A 19,508-nucleotide genomic window follows, 5' to 3' on the forward strand; every position below is an offset into this window, starting at 1 on the left:
TGGATACATTATTCTAGGCTGATAGTTCCTTTCACTTAATAGTTTAAATATTTGATTCCATTCCTTTCTGGCTTGTAAGGTCTGCACTAAGAAGTCTGATGATAATTAATGGGTTTTCTTTTATACGTTACCGTTTTTCTTCTCCCTGGCTGCTCTGAGAACTTATCTTTGTCATTGATTTTTGATAATTTTAATACAACGTATCTTGGCAAAGGCCTTTTTGTGTTCAGAAAATTGGGTGTTCTGTTAACTTCTTGAATTCCAAGTTCCAGCCCATTCCTTAGATTTGGGAAATTCTCATCCACTATTTGTCTGAAAATGTTTTCTAGTCCCTGCTTTTTCCCCTGCCTTCTGTAATGCCCCTTATTCTTATGTTTCCTCTCCTGATGGTATCAGGTAGTTCTTGTATTTCTGTTTCATTATTTTTCATTCTTCGATTTCTCTCTTCTTCTTTCTGATTTATTTCTAGATTTCTGTTCTGATATCACTGATCCTTTCCTCCATTTTGTCAACTCTATTTCCTAGGCTTGCTATTTCATTTCTCAAGTCTTGCAGTGTGTTTTTTAATCTCGAGAAGTTCTATTTTGTTCTTTTTTAGGGTTTCAATCTCCTTGCTCTGCTCATAGTTGTTTTTGCAATTTCTGAAATTGTTGATATGACTCGTTTCAGAACTCACTGAGTTTTTTCAGAAGTACCATCCTGAATTTTCTGTCACTTAAGTTGCATATTTCTATGTCTGTAAACTTATTTTCTGGAGATTTTTCTCTTTCTTTCTGAGATGCCTTGTCACCTTGGTTGTTCATGGTGTGTAATGGACTATTTCTCTGCCTGGGCATTAGTGGAAGTGTATTTTGTTGTTTTTCCAGAAAGAAGATTCATTATATAAAGGACTCTCTTTAGACTGCTGCAAAGAAGGCCCTTTCCTTTCGGTTTCCAGTAGGTGGCATCTAAGCTTCTTGGATCCCTGCTTTACATAGAGCCTAAATTCTTTTATTTTCTTGTAGATTTTAATCACATTCGCTACTTTTGGTTTCAGTCCCTGACAGTGTTGGCAACAGTTTTGGTAGCATTTGCTCAGATTCTCCTGGGGCTCAGTGGTGACTGTCTCGGAGATATGGGGGGATGGACCCCCTTCCCCTTCTCTTACAGGGAGTTCCAGAGGCTGAGAGAGGTGGCTTCAGTCTCCGCAGCTTTTGTTCAGATTCTCCTGGGGTTCTGTGGTGATCAGTCTCGGAGAGTATGGGGTAAGGGCCTTCTGGGTTGGGGGTTCAGAGGCTGCAGCTCAGCCTTGGTTTTGCAACCGCGGCCAGTAAAAATCAACTATCGTTTCTCTGCTGTCCCATCTGCTTCTTTGCTTTCTGCCCTGATGACTGAGACCTACTGCCAGCTGTGTAGAAAAGTCCTGGTACTTCCAGGCAGGCTGATCAGGGAAGTTGCCACACCTTCTCCCCTCCTCCTCCTCCTACAAGGAGCTCTGGTGGCTGTGAGAGGCAGCTTCTTTATTTCTCCCAGACTACCCCCCGACACCCGGGGTTCTCTTCTGCGCAGACCCCACACTCAGATGTGCTAGTGTGAAGTTTGGATGTTTTTTGTTGAGTTTTAGATGTTCAGCTTATTGTTGTTTCGAGTGAAGAGATATGAGAACGTTTCTCACCCCACCATGTTTTCCCAGTGGTGTAAAATGTTAAATCTTATAAATGGTTTTCTTTGTCTTTGAACCTTATGCTTTTTATACTTATTATCTCCACTTTAATTTTAGTCAAAATAATTTGTTCCTTCTTTGTATTTCATTATCTTAATTTATGACTTTGAGGATGCTTATTCTGCTGATTTGTGATTGTGTTTTTGTTGGTTAATTATGTTTCATCTGATATATAAAATATTGTGTTTGTTGTCTTTTTAAAAATAACAACTGGATTCCAAGATGGTTAATTATGAAGATTCTTGAGAGTTTGGAGCGAAGTTTTGGATTGAATTTCAGATTTTTAAATCAATTTACGATAGTGGGAAAACCAAAGTTGTCAATAAATTAGGGAAAAAGGTAGTCATGTAGGTGGATGACAGGAATAAATTATAGGAGGATGAACTTTCGCATATAGGAAAGAAAGGTTTCCTTTTGGAATAGGAGAAACCTAAGCATGTTTATAGGCAAGAGGGAAAAATTAGAGATGCAAGAGACTGGGTCATTTAAAATGTAAACTTCCAGAAAAAAAAAGGGATGAATTACTTATATATGATTTTTACTGAAACTACTAGAAGTACCCCAAAGAAAAAAAATACCATAAGTTGTGTTTAGCATCTTCTTCCTTTAGGTCTTCTTCATATATGTTCAGAACAAATTTGTTGTCCATTTAATGGTGAAAATTGAAGAAAAAAATCATGAAATTAACATTTGAGTTTAATAACAGTTAATAATATGCTCAAAAACTTTCAGAGACTGGACTAACCAAAAGAAATGAAACATGCATAGTTATTATTCTAGATCCTTTAAAGATCTCTCCATGTAAATGGAATAATATTTAAAGTCTAGATAATGGCCTCCATCTGCACTCTTGAATTTGGTACCCACTAGCCACGTGGCTCTTTATATTTAATTCTAAATTATTTCAAATTCAATTCAATCTTTAAAAATGGAATGAAATTAAAAATTCAGCTTCTCAGTTTCACTAGCCACATTTTAAGGCTCAGTAGCCATATGTGGTTACTTGCTACTATATTGGACAGTGCAAATATAGTACATTCCCATTATTGTAGAAATTTTGTAGGACACCACTGGCCTAGATGGTTCTACATGTAAGTTCCTTGCCTACCTTTCAACTTTATCTGAAACTTGCTTTCCCTTGCCTAGTCTGCTTCATTACCATTGGCCCTCTCACTCTTTCTCAAACACTATGAGCTTGATATAACCTTAGGGTATTTGTATTTTTTGCTTTCTTTCCAAGGATTACCCTCCTCATCTTTTTGTGCCTCCTCTGCTCAAATATTAGTAAGTCCTTCTCTGACCATTTTCTAAGATAACACTCCTTCTCATCCAGATCTATCCTGTTCCTGCTTTAATTTATTCAAACCACTGTTTATTATTAAGCTATTGTCTTTTTCCTCAATATTTTGAGCTCCATAAGGGCAGAGACTTTGCGCTGTTTGCTTCTATAGCTCCGGTACTTACAGCAGGTCATGTAATAAACATTGCTCAATAAATATTTATTAAATTAATATATGACCTTTGGGGAGTATCTTAGTAGAAGTCTCTGGACATTTGATTCTCTAAAGTTCTTCAGATATTTTGCTTGGAAGATTGTATTAATGGAAATATGAAATATTTTTATATATCTCCCAGAGTTTACTCCTGGTTGTTTCTGCATATCACGGAAAATTTTGCCTATATTTAGTACAGTTATACTGAAAATCAGTACAGTTATATAAATTCAGCATTCTCACTTTTTTTGTGCTTATATTATATTTAAAATTTTTACTAAAAAGAACATGATGGGAGAGAAGAGAGCTAGAACAACTAAAGAGAAGTGAAGGGAGTGGTGGCAATCAGTGTATTTAAACATACAAGCTTTGTAAATCTCCTTCAGCTAATGTACAGAAGGGAAGGAAGGCTATTTTAGAAAGGAGTTGAGAAAGGGAGTAGAAATTAGGACCACAGAGTCAGATTTCCAGGATTTCAATCCTGCTTCCATCATTTACTAGCTACATATTCTGGAACAAGTTACTGAATTTTCTTTTCTCTCAATTTCCTCATCTGTAGAATGAAGATGATGATATTGTATACTTCACAGGGTTGCTATGAAGATTAAAAGAGTTGATGTAGGCAAAGCACATCTCCTGCACTATATAAGTGTCATCACTATTTAATGTGTCTATTATTATTATAGTTATTGTCATTACTATTATTATTGGTCATTATAGAAAGTTAGATATGTTTCCATGTAGTTTGTATCTACATGAACTAATCAGCTAAAGTTCAACCACTGATGTATGGATAGCCACCTGTAAGATGCAATCAAAACATTTCGAAAGAAAAAATATTGTAAGATGTCATCTCTACATGTTAAACATATGGGCTGTGGCTTGAGGTACTTAGTGATAAACACTGTACTTATGTAGATACTGACTTCTAAAAGACTAGCCCTGGGTGATTTGTCCAGCTGTCACCTGCCAGTTGGTGGAAGCAAATGCAAGAAAAAGCAACACAGATCAAGGAATGTCAGGATTACTTCATTTTAAGTTCTAAAATATTTTGGGTTTTGATATACATAAAACTTTGTTTAAGAAACTTTTAATGATTACTAAAACTTTTTCCTCTGAATTCAGGGTGAAGCACAACTTTTATCATTATACACATTATTCTAAATGTGTGTTATTCTAAATATTTTGCTAGATGAAGGACGTTATTGAGGATGTAATCAATATGGAATCAAGTTTTAAAGAGGAAGGAACAGAATCTCCTCTGCTAATGCAAAGAACAGTAAGTATTTCCAGACCTGAGGAGGTCAATCAGATTGAAATAAATAATAGCTTCTGATTATAAAAATATTATTTGATTAGTAAATGATATTTTCTGCACTGTTGAAATAGACACAATATAACAGATGAATATTAGGAAATATTTATTGGTGCAGAAAAAAGATTATATACTATTATTGAGAAAGAAAGGTAATAGGGCTTGTATTATCTTACCTATCACCTATCTATTTATGTATCTAATCTCTACAAATATCAATCTAATTATATACTTAATCTTCTGTGGAATTTTCTATGAGTGATTTAATCTTCTGATTTCCTTTTTGAAGTACAGCATATAATCAATCAGACACCCTTATAAGCTCATTACCAAATTTTGGTTATTTTACCATGACTGACAGCTATAAGATTTAGAGGCTCTACACCTTGTAGAAAAAAGACAAAGATTATTATAACAACAAAAAAGTAAAACTTTACTTCTGAGTCAATAACTAAAAGTTAAAGAGGAACTTGAGAGAGGTAGAATAGGCCTCACTCTAAGGCGCATAGTCAGATGTCTATTTGAAATCAGTACTAATTCTAAAATAATAGGCAATGGACAAATAATACTTTATCTCTCATATTTTATTGCTGTTGCCTTCCCATGGTTCATTTATTAATCACTAAAAATGTTATCTGTAAAGAGTGTATAAGTTCTTTACACACATTTTGAAGGTTTATTGCTGTTTTGTGTGTTTATGGTTTTAGACCTTTTAGAAAACGAGAAAAAATATGAAAGATGGTGATTGAATTGTTACTTTAAATTTTCATTTAAAGAAACTGAATTCTAACTGTATTACATAGTGTGGATACTGTTCATCAGTAAATTAGTGGACTGGGCTATGTTAAAGATGGATGTTTTAAATTCAAGGCTTTAAAAAAATTAGAAAAAACACCCTTTTTAAAAAGTTGATTCTCAACTAGACTATCTAAAAGGAGAAGTATCTCTTTTTTTCTTTTCTATGGTGTGCAGGAAGGACCTACACTTTGTAACAGGTCACTAATACTATTGTCATCTGACAAAGATCAAATGAGGTTTAATACTTAGTTTTTTTTTTGGTCTAATTTCACAGAATGATGATGCTGTTTTCTTAGCAATACTCAACTCTGGGTTTGAGGAAATTGTATTAATTTTCTGCAATCTTCTCTTCCTTGTATGTGGTATTTACTTCATTGAAACTGTATATTTAAACATTCTCTTTGTCAATTATCTTACTCATTTAAAAGTGACTGCATAGAATGGCTTACTCAGTATAAAATGGGTATTTATTTTTGATATACAGAATGCATTTTTAAAAAGATAGACACTACTGGCTTATCTGTATTTATATAAAGAAACATCTGTTATTAACCAATCAGTTACACTGATAATTTTTAGCTCTCTATATAAAACCAAGCAGTTCTATTGACCAAATATTTATTCAATACTGATTATGTGCAAAGTATAATACTCGCACCGTAGGAAACAAAAAGTTGAGTGAGACACATTGACATGTCAAGAGACCACATGATAGTGGGGCAGTGAGATGAGGTGCACCTGGGGGGCAGGAGTCTTGGTTTTAAAACCCTAGGTTCTAATCTAGACATTGTACAAATCACTTAACCTCTTTCTTTTCTTCTGTATTGTGAGAATAATTAAAAATATCTCCAAGGCTGTTTTTTACATTAAATCTTAGTAAACTACATGTGTGTGTGTGTGTGTCTCTGTGTGTGTGTGTGTGTGTCTGTGTGTGTGTGTATTTAAATACTGGTCATTGAGTTGCTCTTGAGTTCAAGTGAAGAAGAAAATATTCTAAACAGATTTTTTTGGAAATGATTTATGCAGAGACAATGTTTTAAATATAGTTATGAAGCTCAATTAAGATTTTAAGGATAGATATGAAGACAGAAAAGTAACAAGTTAAGAGAACAACATAAGAAAAAGCAAGAAGTTATAAAAAATAAAATGTATAGGAATAGCTGGTAGAACAGAGACAGAAAACCTTGAGGGATAAAAGAGCTTCTAGGTTCAGAGGAATGCTTTGAGTAAGTATATTAGCCAGGGAACTGCTGGTTGCAGATGACAGAACATCAATTATATGGGGCTTAAGCATAAAAGGAATTTGTTAGGTCATGTAGTCTAAAAATTCCTAAATAATATTGTATGTGAACATCCCCCCATAATTTCACCTTTGTTTTCTTCTGTGCTGGCTTCATTCTCAGTTGTTGAGCAGACACTATCATAGCCTATTCCTAGCTATATACACAGTTCTTCCTTACTAACTCAGTTTTTTTTTTTTTTTCAAACACTCATTCCTTCATAAGGAAGAGGAAATTTCTGATTAATGCAAGCTAGTCCTGGTGGCTCCACTACCCTTGCCAGGGATTTTTTTAAAGAATGAGATAATGCTGTAATTCTGGCATTTTGAGAGATTATTGGGGTCTTCTGGGAAGTTCTCTTCAGTCCTTAAAGGAAACCCAAGAAAGAGAAGTTGTTTTGCTTCCCTCGATGTTGTAAGATAATGTGACTTAGATAGCCATTTATTACTCAAAAGGTAAATAAATTGTGGAAAAGAAATGAAGGGAGAAGAAAAGTGAAGAGAAATGTAAAGAAATGCTACTTATCTGTCCCTGGAGAATTCTTTACCTATAGATTTTACATTATCTAATTTTTTTTTCATTTTATAAGCTAATTGTGTCAGGATTTTCTGATTTTCATAACTAATTGCATCCTAACAGATACATTCAGTTAGGCTTGGCAACCTAAGAGGAGAGCTGCTTTTTCCCCTTACTTCCAGTTAAATCCCTGGGATAATTCTTATTGGGATAATTCTTCTGTCACATGCACATACCTAATCCATTTTCTCTGGGTCTTGGGCCCACCCTAGAGCTATAAATTGAACAGCCCCACACAACAAATTAGCTAGACTGAATGAGAACCAGAACAGGTGTCATTACCAAAATAAATATGAATGAATTCTAGTAAGGCTAAACCAACTTCTGCCCAATATGGTAAGCTTCAAAAGTGTGGATACTTATTAGTAATTATTATTATCATTAATTTTCACCTACTATTCGACAGGTAGTTTTCTAAGTATTTTACACGTATTTTCTCTAGTTCTCATACAAATATGCGATGTCTTGGGAAGTCTGTTGAGTGTGCTTGCTCTTAATCACTTTAGGGCTCCCTTGCTGTGCCTAAGCAGAAAACCCGAAAGTCATTTAGCTAAGATTTACCCCAGACCACCATATCGGTTTAACCAAGAGTCATGTTGTAACTTCCGTTGGTGGGAAACATGGAAGTTGCTGACTTGAAGCTTGGATAACTTGTGGTGGTTCTTCAAATTTATATAAGTTGAATGAAGTAGTTCAAGGTTTTCACAGATTGATTAAGGCCAGGTATTTCTGACCCAGAATGAATTGAGTAGATTAGTGACTACACTCAATAATTAAGCAGAAGTTACCTCTCAATTTTATTTGATCAACAGAGTTAGCTACTTGTCAATTAATTCTTACTGAAACAACTATATAAACAGGATTGAAAAGAGCCAAAGAGCAAGCAATATTCAAGAAAATTAGTTATGCTTTTATCAACACCTTAACTGTTTAGTTTCTCAATCTCTTTAGTGTAAGTAGTGTTTTTATCTTACCTGTTTAGTCAGACCCTCATATGATAATTTTCTAAATTTTATTTTATTATTATTATTATAAGATCTCCACCTCATAACATTTTTATTTTACAGAAAATAAATTGGTCATTACAGTCTATTTTTTTTTTTTTTTTTAGTGTAACTAATCTGATATTCTTACTTCACCAATTATTTAAGCCTGTGGAGACTTCCAATTAGTTGACTTTATCACTGTTTTCAAAGCTATTAATTCCTACTTACATTTTGAAAATTTCTTTCTTAATCTGTCTAGAATCTTTGGTCTAGCACTATAAACATTTCTCTTGAAAACTCTCTTAACATGTTTTCAGTTTCCTTCATTTTACTTTTCTGGCAAAAAACCCAACACTGGTTAAACTTATTTCTCATTTTACTCCACATCTTTACCTGAACAGCTAAATGGATAAAATATCACCACATTTTTCATAGTACTCATCTTAAATATACCACCAAACTTTCACAGGGGCTTTTACCAGTACCAGACAATATTATAGCTATCCTGTGGTAAAAATTCCTGTTAATTGAGACAACTTATTTATTTATTTTTATTTTTTTATTTTTTAATTAATTTTTTTTGTTATGGTAACATTGGTTAATGAAATCCAGTTTCAGGTGTACAATTTAGCAGTAAGGCATATATTTATATATGCATATATATATATGTATGTGTGTGTATATATATATATATATATATATATATATATAAAATCTCCAATAGAGCTGTTGTCCCCACAATTCTAAAAGGGTCTTAAAACTAACCAGTGATGAAGCCAATAGTAAATTCTCCATTCTCACTTAACTTGGCTTCTCAGTGGCATTTCCCATGGTTGACCACTCTTTCCTTCTTGAAGTACTATCTAGGATTCTGTGGCATCATATTTTCTGTCCCCCCTTTCCCCCTCCCCCCACACACCTTGCTGGTTCTTTCTACTCTAAGAAATATTTAATTGCAAAAGTGTCCTAAGGCTCAGACTGCAGCCCTGTTTACTCAACCCATCTCCAGCCTAGATCTCTCCTCTGCATGCTAGAGTCATGTATTATACTGCTTACTTGACATCTTTTGTGCTTCTAACAGCATCTCAAACTTAACATGACTGAAAAAAAGCTTTTGCCCCTGCAACATCACCTGCTTTTGATTCATCACGAATCACCACCCCAAGTCATTTTTTCCTCTTCTTTCCCTTACTCTCATACTTCCACATCTATTAGTATGCCCCTCTAATCAGTATCAAAGATTCCCTGAATCTCACAGCTTTTTATCAGCTCCTCTACTGAAACACTTTTCTAGGTTACTGCCATCACTAACTTGAACTTAGAAACAGACTCCATCCTAACTTGATTACTACTTCTTGCCCCTTACAGCTGTTCTTCACACACATCCAGAATGATCTTCACAAAGCAAAAATCAGATCCTGTTTCTCTTTGTTTAGCATTCTATTAACTTTCTGAAATCCTCTGAATATGATCCAGATACTTTATCATAGCCAACATTTCCCTGTAATGTTGGACTCCGGCCTTGATAGCCTTCTTCCTGCTGCTTCAACATGACACACATATTATCATCTTAGGACTAGTGAACTTCCCTTTTTTGTTTTGGAATACTTTGTCTTCGATCTTTGCATGGCAGCCTCTTTGTGCTCAGATATTTAGTCAGTATCACTTTGTTGGAGAGCCCTTGCACAATCACCCTAGCTAAAAGACACCATCTCATCACTTCCTACAGCAATATTTCATTTTACCTACCTTTGACATTTATGATTTGAGAAACAAAAATTATCTTCCTTATTGTTTTATTTACCTATGTATTGTGTGCTTCTACCTCTAGAATGTAAACTATTTGAAGATAGTGATTTTTATCTGTCTTGTTCACTGTTGTGTTTCTGAAGCCTAGAACCTATTTATTATTTTATTTTCAGCACCCAGCGGAGTGCCTAGTACATGATAGGGGCTAAGCAAATTTTGTAAAATTCACACATAGTATTGAAAAAAATAGTTAATATTATTATTTAGGAATTTTTTAATGAAAAAAAAAGAAGCAGCAGCAACAAGGATAACAACAATGATAATAGCTACTGTGTCTTGGGAACATGCTGTGTGACAAAGTTTGTGCAAAAGACTTTCTGCAAAACATTGCATTTAATCACCACAACAAACCTACGAGATAGAGATTATTACCTATTATCATTTTAACAAATGAGGAAAGAGGCTTAGAGAAGTTCAGTAACTCACTCAAGTTCATACAGTTAGTAAATGACAGGGGAGAGTTTTGAATCCAGTTCTGAATGATACCAAATGCAACAGTCTGACCCACGCTGTGCCTACAGCTTCAGAAGGAAGCCATTTCATAGAACTGTAGAACCTTAGGATTTGAAGGGCTATTAAGCTGATCTCATCCTCTGCTACACTCAGTCTGAATGATTGTTTATCCTCTGAGTTTAGATATATTCCCTATAATTTCCACTCACTGGTCTTAGTTTCACTCCTTCCTTTCAGAAACATGGTTGTGCATAGTAATTCATTTATTTTATCATATAGGTATTTTTCAATCAGGTGTCTGTAAATGCAGGTGGCATTTGGCAATCTCAATAAACTGTTATAGTTCAAGACCATTCCAGAGATGAGGTCTGAGTAAATATTAACAACTCCCTGTGCTTGGTTGGAACTTGAAAGGACTGCATAACATCAACAAGCAAGTTTTTGTCAATCACAGTCTAGACCAGATTAGTCTTAAAGTCCAAGGAAGAATCAAAGTTCATCTTAGTGCAGACATTTCTGCACAGTGATCCCATTTATTGTTTGCAAGTTTAAGGAAAAGACAATGATGAAGGAGAAAGAGAAAACCATTGCTATTGTGAAGGTTATAGAAACTTCAAAATTAAAACTGGTGAGCAAGTACATTATGGTATTCTTTCAATGTTTGGAGATAAAACCACATTAAAGGCTGAACTTAAATTTTATAAACTAATGGTCAGTGAAATAAGGTATGTAGAAGTTGAGCTTTGAAATATGTAATATTTGATCTGTTGTATTGACAAACTTGTTTACTGACATATATTTTTTGTGCTCTGAATACAGTAAACCTTTTTTATATTTAGTAAAAAAATGGTGAAAGTAATGTTTTATTATTTGTTTTATCAAAAAGTGAATTTTACTAATTATTTGTTGCAGTGTTTATATTAAATTAATAACTGTTTTTGTTAGTTTAATACTAAATAGATCATATACATAAAGTACAGATGCAAAAATATGTTACCATTCTCTGTTTTGTATTTTATCCTTTTTTTTTTTTTAAGTTAAATGGACATTTTATTCCTTCAGTTGAACAATCTCTACACACATAAATGGTTTAAGATTTTTAATGGAAAGGAGTTTTGGTCTCAAGAGGTTTTATAAGTCTGTTACTTGTTTTCTGGAATTCATTTAACGGAGACTTTTAAGACCCCTGATGGCTGTGGCCAGATGGAAAGGAAAGAGCCTTTCTCCCTTATCATTTCTATTTGAGTTATAAGCCAGTCAAAAACAAGGGATCTGCTACTCCTGCCAAACACATTTTTATTTACTAATAATAGAATAAAAATAATAATAGTAATAATAATATCTCAGTAGGACTTCTCTGTTCAATGTATGTCATTCAAACCTTGTAGTCCTGCTTTAGCAAATAAAATAAAGTTAGAGGGATATCAATAGTGTGTTTTGGAAAAATCTAGCTTACTACATTTAAATGAATAAATACCCAAACGGACAGAAAACAATCTTTTAAATGCCATTTTTCATGTATGCATACATTGTGTGGTATACCTCCTCTACAATATTCCCTGTTTATGCCTGGAGTTTATCTTCTTTCTATGTCTACGGTTATTTTGTCTAATAATCTCATGCATTTTAGGTTCGCTATGAATATCTTCACAGAAAAGCAAAATAGAGGATCCAAAAAATTAAAAATTTTTTGTTTCCCATGAAACTCACACTAAATATGTGATTATAGATATAAATGCATAGAAATTACACATACACATGTCTATATAAGGGTTCAGAGTTTATATTTTCCTTTTAATATTTGCATTGACAAATCATTTGGAAATATAATATGTAACTATATGTGTTATAAGACTTTCTTTCCTAATATGCATTTATAATGAGATTATTTGGGAGCTAGATATATCATATGTATACACATATAAACATATATAATACATGCATATTATACATACATATATATACATATACATATATATTTCTAGAAAACTCTCAGGTTTTTAGATAAATAATCAGTTTTCAGGAACATGGAGAGTATATACTGTGGTGCCCTCTCTCTTGCTGAGTGAATATAAATCAAGAGGGGTAAAACAATAAATATAAATTCAATTCTTAAAAAATGGCCAAGTTTATTAGTCCTATAGTGTTTCAGTGAAGAAAAATAAACCAGGTTGTCATGAGAGAGAATGCTGTAGATGGCTTGGATCTTAAGTTGAGGCTTAGAAGGTAGGTTTGATTTTGATACTTAATGAAGAAGTGAGAGCATTTGAGGTACAGAAAATAGCAATTGGAAAAAATAAAACAGAAAATATAATCTAATGGATTCCAACTTTTGTGAGTATTCAAAACACTTCTTATCATTAAAAGTATTAAGACAAGGCCCTTCTGCAATAGTGTAGGTAGCAAAGAAATCCCAAGCCCTCTATTTATAGAACTGTATGGTCTGGAGATAATTAGTTTTTCAGAATTTAAATTATTTTATATTTAAAATGGGAATTATGATACTTACCTAATAGAATTGTTATCAAGTTTACTTGAGATGTTGTTATTAGCTATTTTTATGAGATATGCTTAGCTTAATACCTGGCATGTAATAAATACTCAACTGTATATGACATTATATATATGTTATAATAATGCTTGTGTTTATTATATTTTTAAAGACATTTCCCATATATGAATTCATAGATTCTCTGTGGCAACACTCTTTCTCTAACCTACTTCCTCCCACTGGAGTCTGAAATCTATTTTTGGAAGCCATGGCATAGGGTATGTGTGTATTGTGATGAGAAATCTTTCATAACTCGAAAATAGTAAATAATGTAACTAGATAGTGTAGGGCCATTCAATAACACTGAAAGCTAGACAAAAGCGTTTGAGCCTTAATATATAAGTTAAAAGAAGATGTTTTATATTTTAGGTCTTGAGCTGGGAGAAATCAGAGGAAGTTATATTTTTTAAATATGAGTCGGTCTGAGAGGAGCAGCTAGGAATTAATTGAGAGGGATGAAAGGATACTAGATGAATGGAAATAATTTAGGCTAGGGCCTTGAGAATCTTGAGATATGAGAATAGAGAAGAAAACTTAAACTAAAAAATGATTTAAAAGAAAAAGAAAAGTCATAACTGGAAATAGATAGAACATAACTTATGGAGAGGGAAGAGGCCAAAATAGTCAGAGAAATATGTAGAATCTAGGTCAGATTATGTAAACTGTCCATTAGTATACTGGCCTGATAAGAATATATGGATATATGAAGATTTTCATAGTTTACTTAGATATTTCTACAATAATTTTTGACCCAGATTTTATTTTCTTATAAGGCAGCACTGATTTTAAACATAGGCAGAACTATAGTTTTTCTAGTGTTAAGAAAAATAATCTTCTCAAAAACTAAGAGTTTTATCATAAATGGGATTGAATTTTATCAGATACTTTTTCTGAATCTATTGAGATTATCATAGATTTCTCTTTTAATGTCATAAAATGTGTTTATGGGAAACCCAACTTGATTATAGCAAATTTTTTTGTTTAGATTCTCTTGGATTTATATTGCTAATGAAATTTTGCTTAAGATTTAGAGTCTCGAGTGAAATGGGCCTATATTTTTCTTCTTATGATGTCTTTGTATGGTTTTGGTCTCAATTAATTGAGACACATTCTATCTTGTCTCTATTATCTGGAAATGTTTATGCAAAATTGGGATGATTTTTTTTTGAAAATAACAACTTTTCTGTAAAACTATTATGTCCAGATATTCCTTTTGAGCAATATGTTCAAAGTTTATTTTAATTTTTTTCAATAATCCAAACTGTTAAAATTATTAATTACTTCTTCAGTCAGTTCTACTAAATAATATTTTCCAAGAAATTTATACATTATGTCTAAGCATTCACAATCCTTGGCAAATTGTTATAAGTAATATCTCTTATTATCTTTTTTATTGTGGTACAAATGTACATAACAAAATTTGTTGTACACATTTTAAACTATACAATTCAGTGGCACAAAGGAGATTTACAGTGTTGTGCAACCATCATTATTATTTATTTCTGGAACTTTTTCATCATCCCAAACAGAAACTGCATGTATTAAACAATAGCTACCCATCTTTCTCTTCCCCTGTATGTGTGTGTAATCAGTTTTTTCTAAATACAATATCATGTTCTTTGTGAACAAAGATCATTTTACTTATTCTTTTCTGATTTGGATGACCTGTTTCTTTTTCTTGCCTAATTGCTCTGGCTTGGCCTTTCATTTCTATATTGATTAGAAATGGTAAGAGCAGTCATCCTTGTTCTTGATAATAGAGGAAAAACATCTTTTAAATCTCAACTTGCACTTTAGTTATATCCTCATTTCACTTAAAATATTATTTATTTATTTATTCTTCCTCCTTTAAAATCAATCTTGCCACCAGTAACTTCTTTTCTACTTTCTGTCTGTATGAATTTGACTAATTTGGTACCTCTTATGAGTGGAATTATACAATATTTGCTCTTTTCTCTCTGAGCTATTTCACTTAGCATAATGATTTCAAGATTCATCCATGTAGTAGCATGTATCAGAATTTTATTTCTTTTTAAGACCTTATAACATTCTGTTACATGTATACCATATTGTATTTATCAATTCATCTGGCTGATGGACATTTATGTTATTTCCACCTTTTGGCTACTGTGAACAATGCTGGCAGGAACATTTGTGTGTAAATATCTGTTTAAGTCTCCGCTTTTAATTCTTGTTGGTACATATCTAAAGGTCAAATTGCTGGTCATATGATAATTCTATGTTTAACTTTTTGAGAAACTGTCATACTATTTTCCACAATTGCTACATCATTTCACTTCTCTCGTGGCAACGCATTAGGCTTCCAATTTCTCCACATCCTCACCAACACTTGGTATTTTCTTTTCTTTTCTTAATAGTCATCTTTATGAGTGTGAAGAGGTATCTCATTGTGGTTTAGATTCATATTTCCCTAATGACTAATAATGTTGAGCATCTTTTCATGTGCTTATTTGAAATTGACATATATTCTTTCAAAAAATGTTTATTCAAGTCTTTTTTAAAAAATTAGGATGTTATTGTTGAGTTGTAGGAGTTTCTTAGAATGTAGTCTGGATATTATCTCTCAGATATATGATTTGCAAATAGTTTTTCCCATTCTATAGGTTGCTTTTTTCACTCTCTTGATAGTATTCTTTGATGTACAAGGTTTTAAATTTTGATGAAGCCTATTTTACTTATTCTTTCTGTTGCCTGTGATTATGGTATCATATCCAAGAAATCATCACTAAACCCAATATCATAAAGATTTTCCCTTATGATTTTTCTGAGAATTTCATACTTTTATTTATTTATTTATTTTTTAGTTCTTTAATCCATCTTGAGTTAATTTTGGTATATTGTATAAGATAAGGGTCCAAATTTGTTCTTTTGCATGTGGATGTCTGATTTCCTCAATACCATTTATTAAAAAGACTATCCTTTGCATTAAATGGTCTTGGTATCTTTGTCAAAATCATTTGACTAAATATTGAAGAGTTTATTTCTGGGCTTTTGATTCTACTCCATTGGTCTATATGTCTGTCTTTATACCACACTGTTTTGATTACTGTCATTTACTTGTTAAGTTTTGAAATCTGGAAGTGTGAGTCCTCCAACTTTGGTTTTCCAAGATTGTTTTTGCTATTTGGGGGCCCTTGAGATTTCATGGAAATTTTAGTATGCAATTTTTCTGCAAAAAATGCTGTTAGAATTTTAATAGAGATTGAATTGGATTTGTATATCACTTTGGATACTATTGTCATTTTAATGATATTAAGTCTTTTCATTAATTATTATGGGATGTCTTTCTATTTATTTATGTCTTTTTTGATTTATTTCAGCACTTTTTTTTTTTTTTAGTTTTTGGCATAAGTCTTTTGTTTCCTTGGTTAAATTTATTACTAAGTATTTCATTTTTTTATTGTTATTGTAAATGAAATCAGTTTCTTCATTCCCATTTCAGAATGTTCATTGTTAGTGTATGAAGATGTAACTTACTTTTGCATGTTGGTTTTGTATTGTGCAACTTTACTGAATTCATTTATTGGCTCTAATAGCTGTGTATGTATGCGTGTAACCTCATTTTTTCTAAATATGATATCATGCCTTTATGAACAAAGATCATTTTACTTATTCTTTTCTGATTTGGATGACCCGTTTCTTTTTCTTGGCTAATTGCTCTGGCTAGACCTGCCATTTCTATGTTGAACAGAAGTGGTAAGAGCAGTCATCCTTGTTCCTGATAATAGAGGAAAAACATCTTTTAAATCTCAACTTATGCTTTAGTTATATCCTCATTTCATTTAAAATATTATTTATTTATTCTTCCTCCTTTAAAATCAATCTCACCACAAACATGTCTATCTTGTAAATTTAAAAAATAATAAAACAATTTTTAGCTTGTGGATCTTCTCATATTGTTTTTTTCTTTCACTGATTTATGCTTTTATTTTATTATCTGTTCTACTTTCTTTGGATTTTTTGGGTTATTTTTCTAGCTTCTTATGAATAATAGTTAATTTATCAAATATCAAAATTTTATCTATTTTTTTCATATAATTTAAGGGTATAAATTTTCTTTAAAGCATTGTTTTGTCATATCCCAGTAGTTTATGTGTGTTTTCAGTAGCATCTTTTATTTTTAAATTTTAGTGTTTATTTTTAAATATAGCATTTTTATTTACCCTTGAGTTATTTAAAAATTTCCAAATAATTTGGAAATTAGGGACTATAAGAAACGGATTAAAAGTTTCTTTTGGCTAAGTTCATAATGAATATTTGTATATGTGTCATTTGTACTTAAGAAAATTGTATATTCTCTAATCTTTGGATGTAGAACTATATACATGTCTATTAGGGCAAGCTTTTTGTTTTATTTTTCAAATTTTGTTTGACATTTCTGAATTTTTTTTGTCTGCTTGACTTTTTAAAAATGAGAAATGTTGAAATTTCCTACTGCGTTGGTAGATTTATTAATTTCTCTGTAGTTCAAACCAGTTTGTTTCACGTATTTTGAGGTTATTTTATTAGGTGCATGCATGTTTATAATTGCTGGAGATTAGAACTCTTTATTACTATATAGTGACTCTCTCAATCCTTAATACTTTTTCTAATTTTAAAAATGATTTCCTCTGATATTAATAGGTATATAAGTTTTCCTATGGTTTCCATTGTGTGTTCTTTTACTACATAGGTTTGTCTCTTGTAAACTATCTAAATATCTAAATATCTAAATATCTAAATATGGTTTTCTTACCTAAACTGTTAAACTTTTGGCTGAGGACTTTGACTTATATATATGATTATTATTATTGATTTATTTTCATTTTTTCCTTATCTCAATTTATTAAGTGTGTCCCATATTTTAATATGTTGCTTTTTACTATTTTTTTAAAAAAACTGCTTTCACATTCTTTAGGTTTTTTACTACTTCATCCCAATCACACTGATACTATCTAGGAATAAATACTGATTTATATGGTTACATATTTCACTTTATCTTTGACCTTGGTCCTTTTCATCTTTTTTATGCCACAGCCACTTTACCAAGATATATGATCATTTTATTTCATATTTTTGAAGCATATTTTTAAAATATCTCCTATTTAGATACTTCATCCAATACTATTTTTAATGATAGTCTTTTTGGGTAAATATTTTTTAAGTATTTTATGCCTCTAAGAATATTTTTCTTATGGTCTAATACATTAATGATATTTGGGCTAGTTATAGTATTTTACTTTCTTATATTTTAACATTTAAAAATAATGATTCACTTGCTTCTTTTATCTAATTTAGCTTTTGAAAAATCTTGTTAATCAGATTCTTGTTATTTTAGTCATAATCTTCTTTTTACTGTTTAGGCTTTTAGATTTTTATCTTTATCATTTGTTCTTACATTTAATATAAGGCATAGGTTTTTCTTTTTTTCTTTGGCATTCTATAAGCCCTTTGATTTTTAAATCAAAATAAAATAATGATAAAACAAGATTAAAAATAAAAGACTTTATTCTTTTATTTCATGTTAATTCTAAGAAATGTTATCTCCGTTATTTCTTAAAATATTTTCTTCCCTCAAATTTTATTTTTCTTTCTCTGAGACAGATAGTATCTGTATTTGAGTTCTAATAATTCTATCTTACATACTGATTAGATTTTCTTTCATATATTCTAGTTCTTGGTCCATTTCTTTTCTTGAGAGATCAATTTAGTTTTATAATTTACTAATTCTTTCATTTTTCACTTAGTATATTCATTATGCTGTTTTTTCATTCTACAGATTTCTTTTATTAAAATATATATTTTCAAACATATTTCTGCTTCATCACTTTGGCCATTTTTATGTTTACTTGCTCTTATTTCATATTATAAGTTATTATAAATATCTTATTTTATTTTAAAATTTTTTCAGGAGATTTTTTTTAAGTTTATTGGGATAACATTGGTTAATACAATTATATAATTTTCTGGTGTATTATCATTTGACATCTGTATATTCTCTTATGCATTTACCACCCAAAGTCCAGTTTCCTTCATCTACCATATATTTGATCTCCTTTGCCCACTTAACCTTCCCCCTATATCCCTATATTTCACTCCTTTTACCCCAACTACCTCCCTGCTCTTCCCCCACCCCACTAGTAACCACTAGTCTATAGTCCTCCAGTAACCACTAACCTATAGTCCATATCCATGAGTTTCTGATTGTCTGTCCTGTTCATTTGTTGCTTTTAGGTTTATATCCCACATATAAGTGATATTATGTGATTTTTCACTTTTTCTGTCTGGCTTATTTCACTTAGGATGATTATCTCGAGGTCCATCCATATTGTCACAAATGGCAGTATTTCATCTCTGCTTCTGGCTGAGTAATATTACATTGTATATATGTGCCACAGCTTCTTTAGCCAATCATTTATCATAGGACACTTTGATGGCTTCCATGTCCTGGCCACTGTGAATAATGCTGCTATGAATATCGGTGTGCAAATATCTTTTCAAATATGAGTTTTCAAATCTTTGGAGTAAATACCCAGTAGAGGGAT

General features: G+C 31.8%; 1 protein-coding gene across 2 annotated transcripts in view; it reads left to right on the plus strand.

Moving 5' to 3' along the window:
* The window catches only part of TFEC (transcription factor EC), an 85,134-nt gene that overhangs the window by 33,609 nt on the left and 32,017 nt on the right, over positions 1-19,508 (plus strand). For both annotated transcript variants that reach the window (XM_023537961.1, XM_023537962.1), the window contains exon 3: positions 4,388-4,474. In XM_023537961.1, coding sequence (XP_023393729.1) covers positions 4,388-4,474 — 87 coding nt within the window. The remainder of the gene's footprint in view (positions 1-4,387; positions 4,475-19,508) is intronic.

Source organism: Pteropus vampyrus, unplaced genomic scaffold (assembly GCF_000151845.1).
Source record: "Pteropus vampyrus isolate Shadow unplaced genomic scaffold, Pvam_2.0 Scaffold206, whole genome shotgun sequence".
NCBI lineage: Eukaryota > Metazoa > Chordata > Mammalia > Chiroptera > Pteropodidae > Pteropus > Pteropus vampyrus.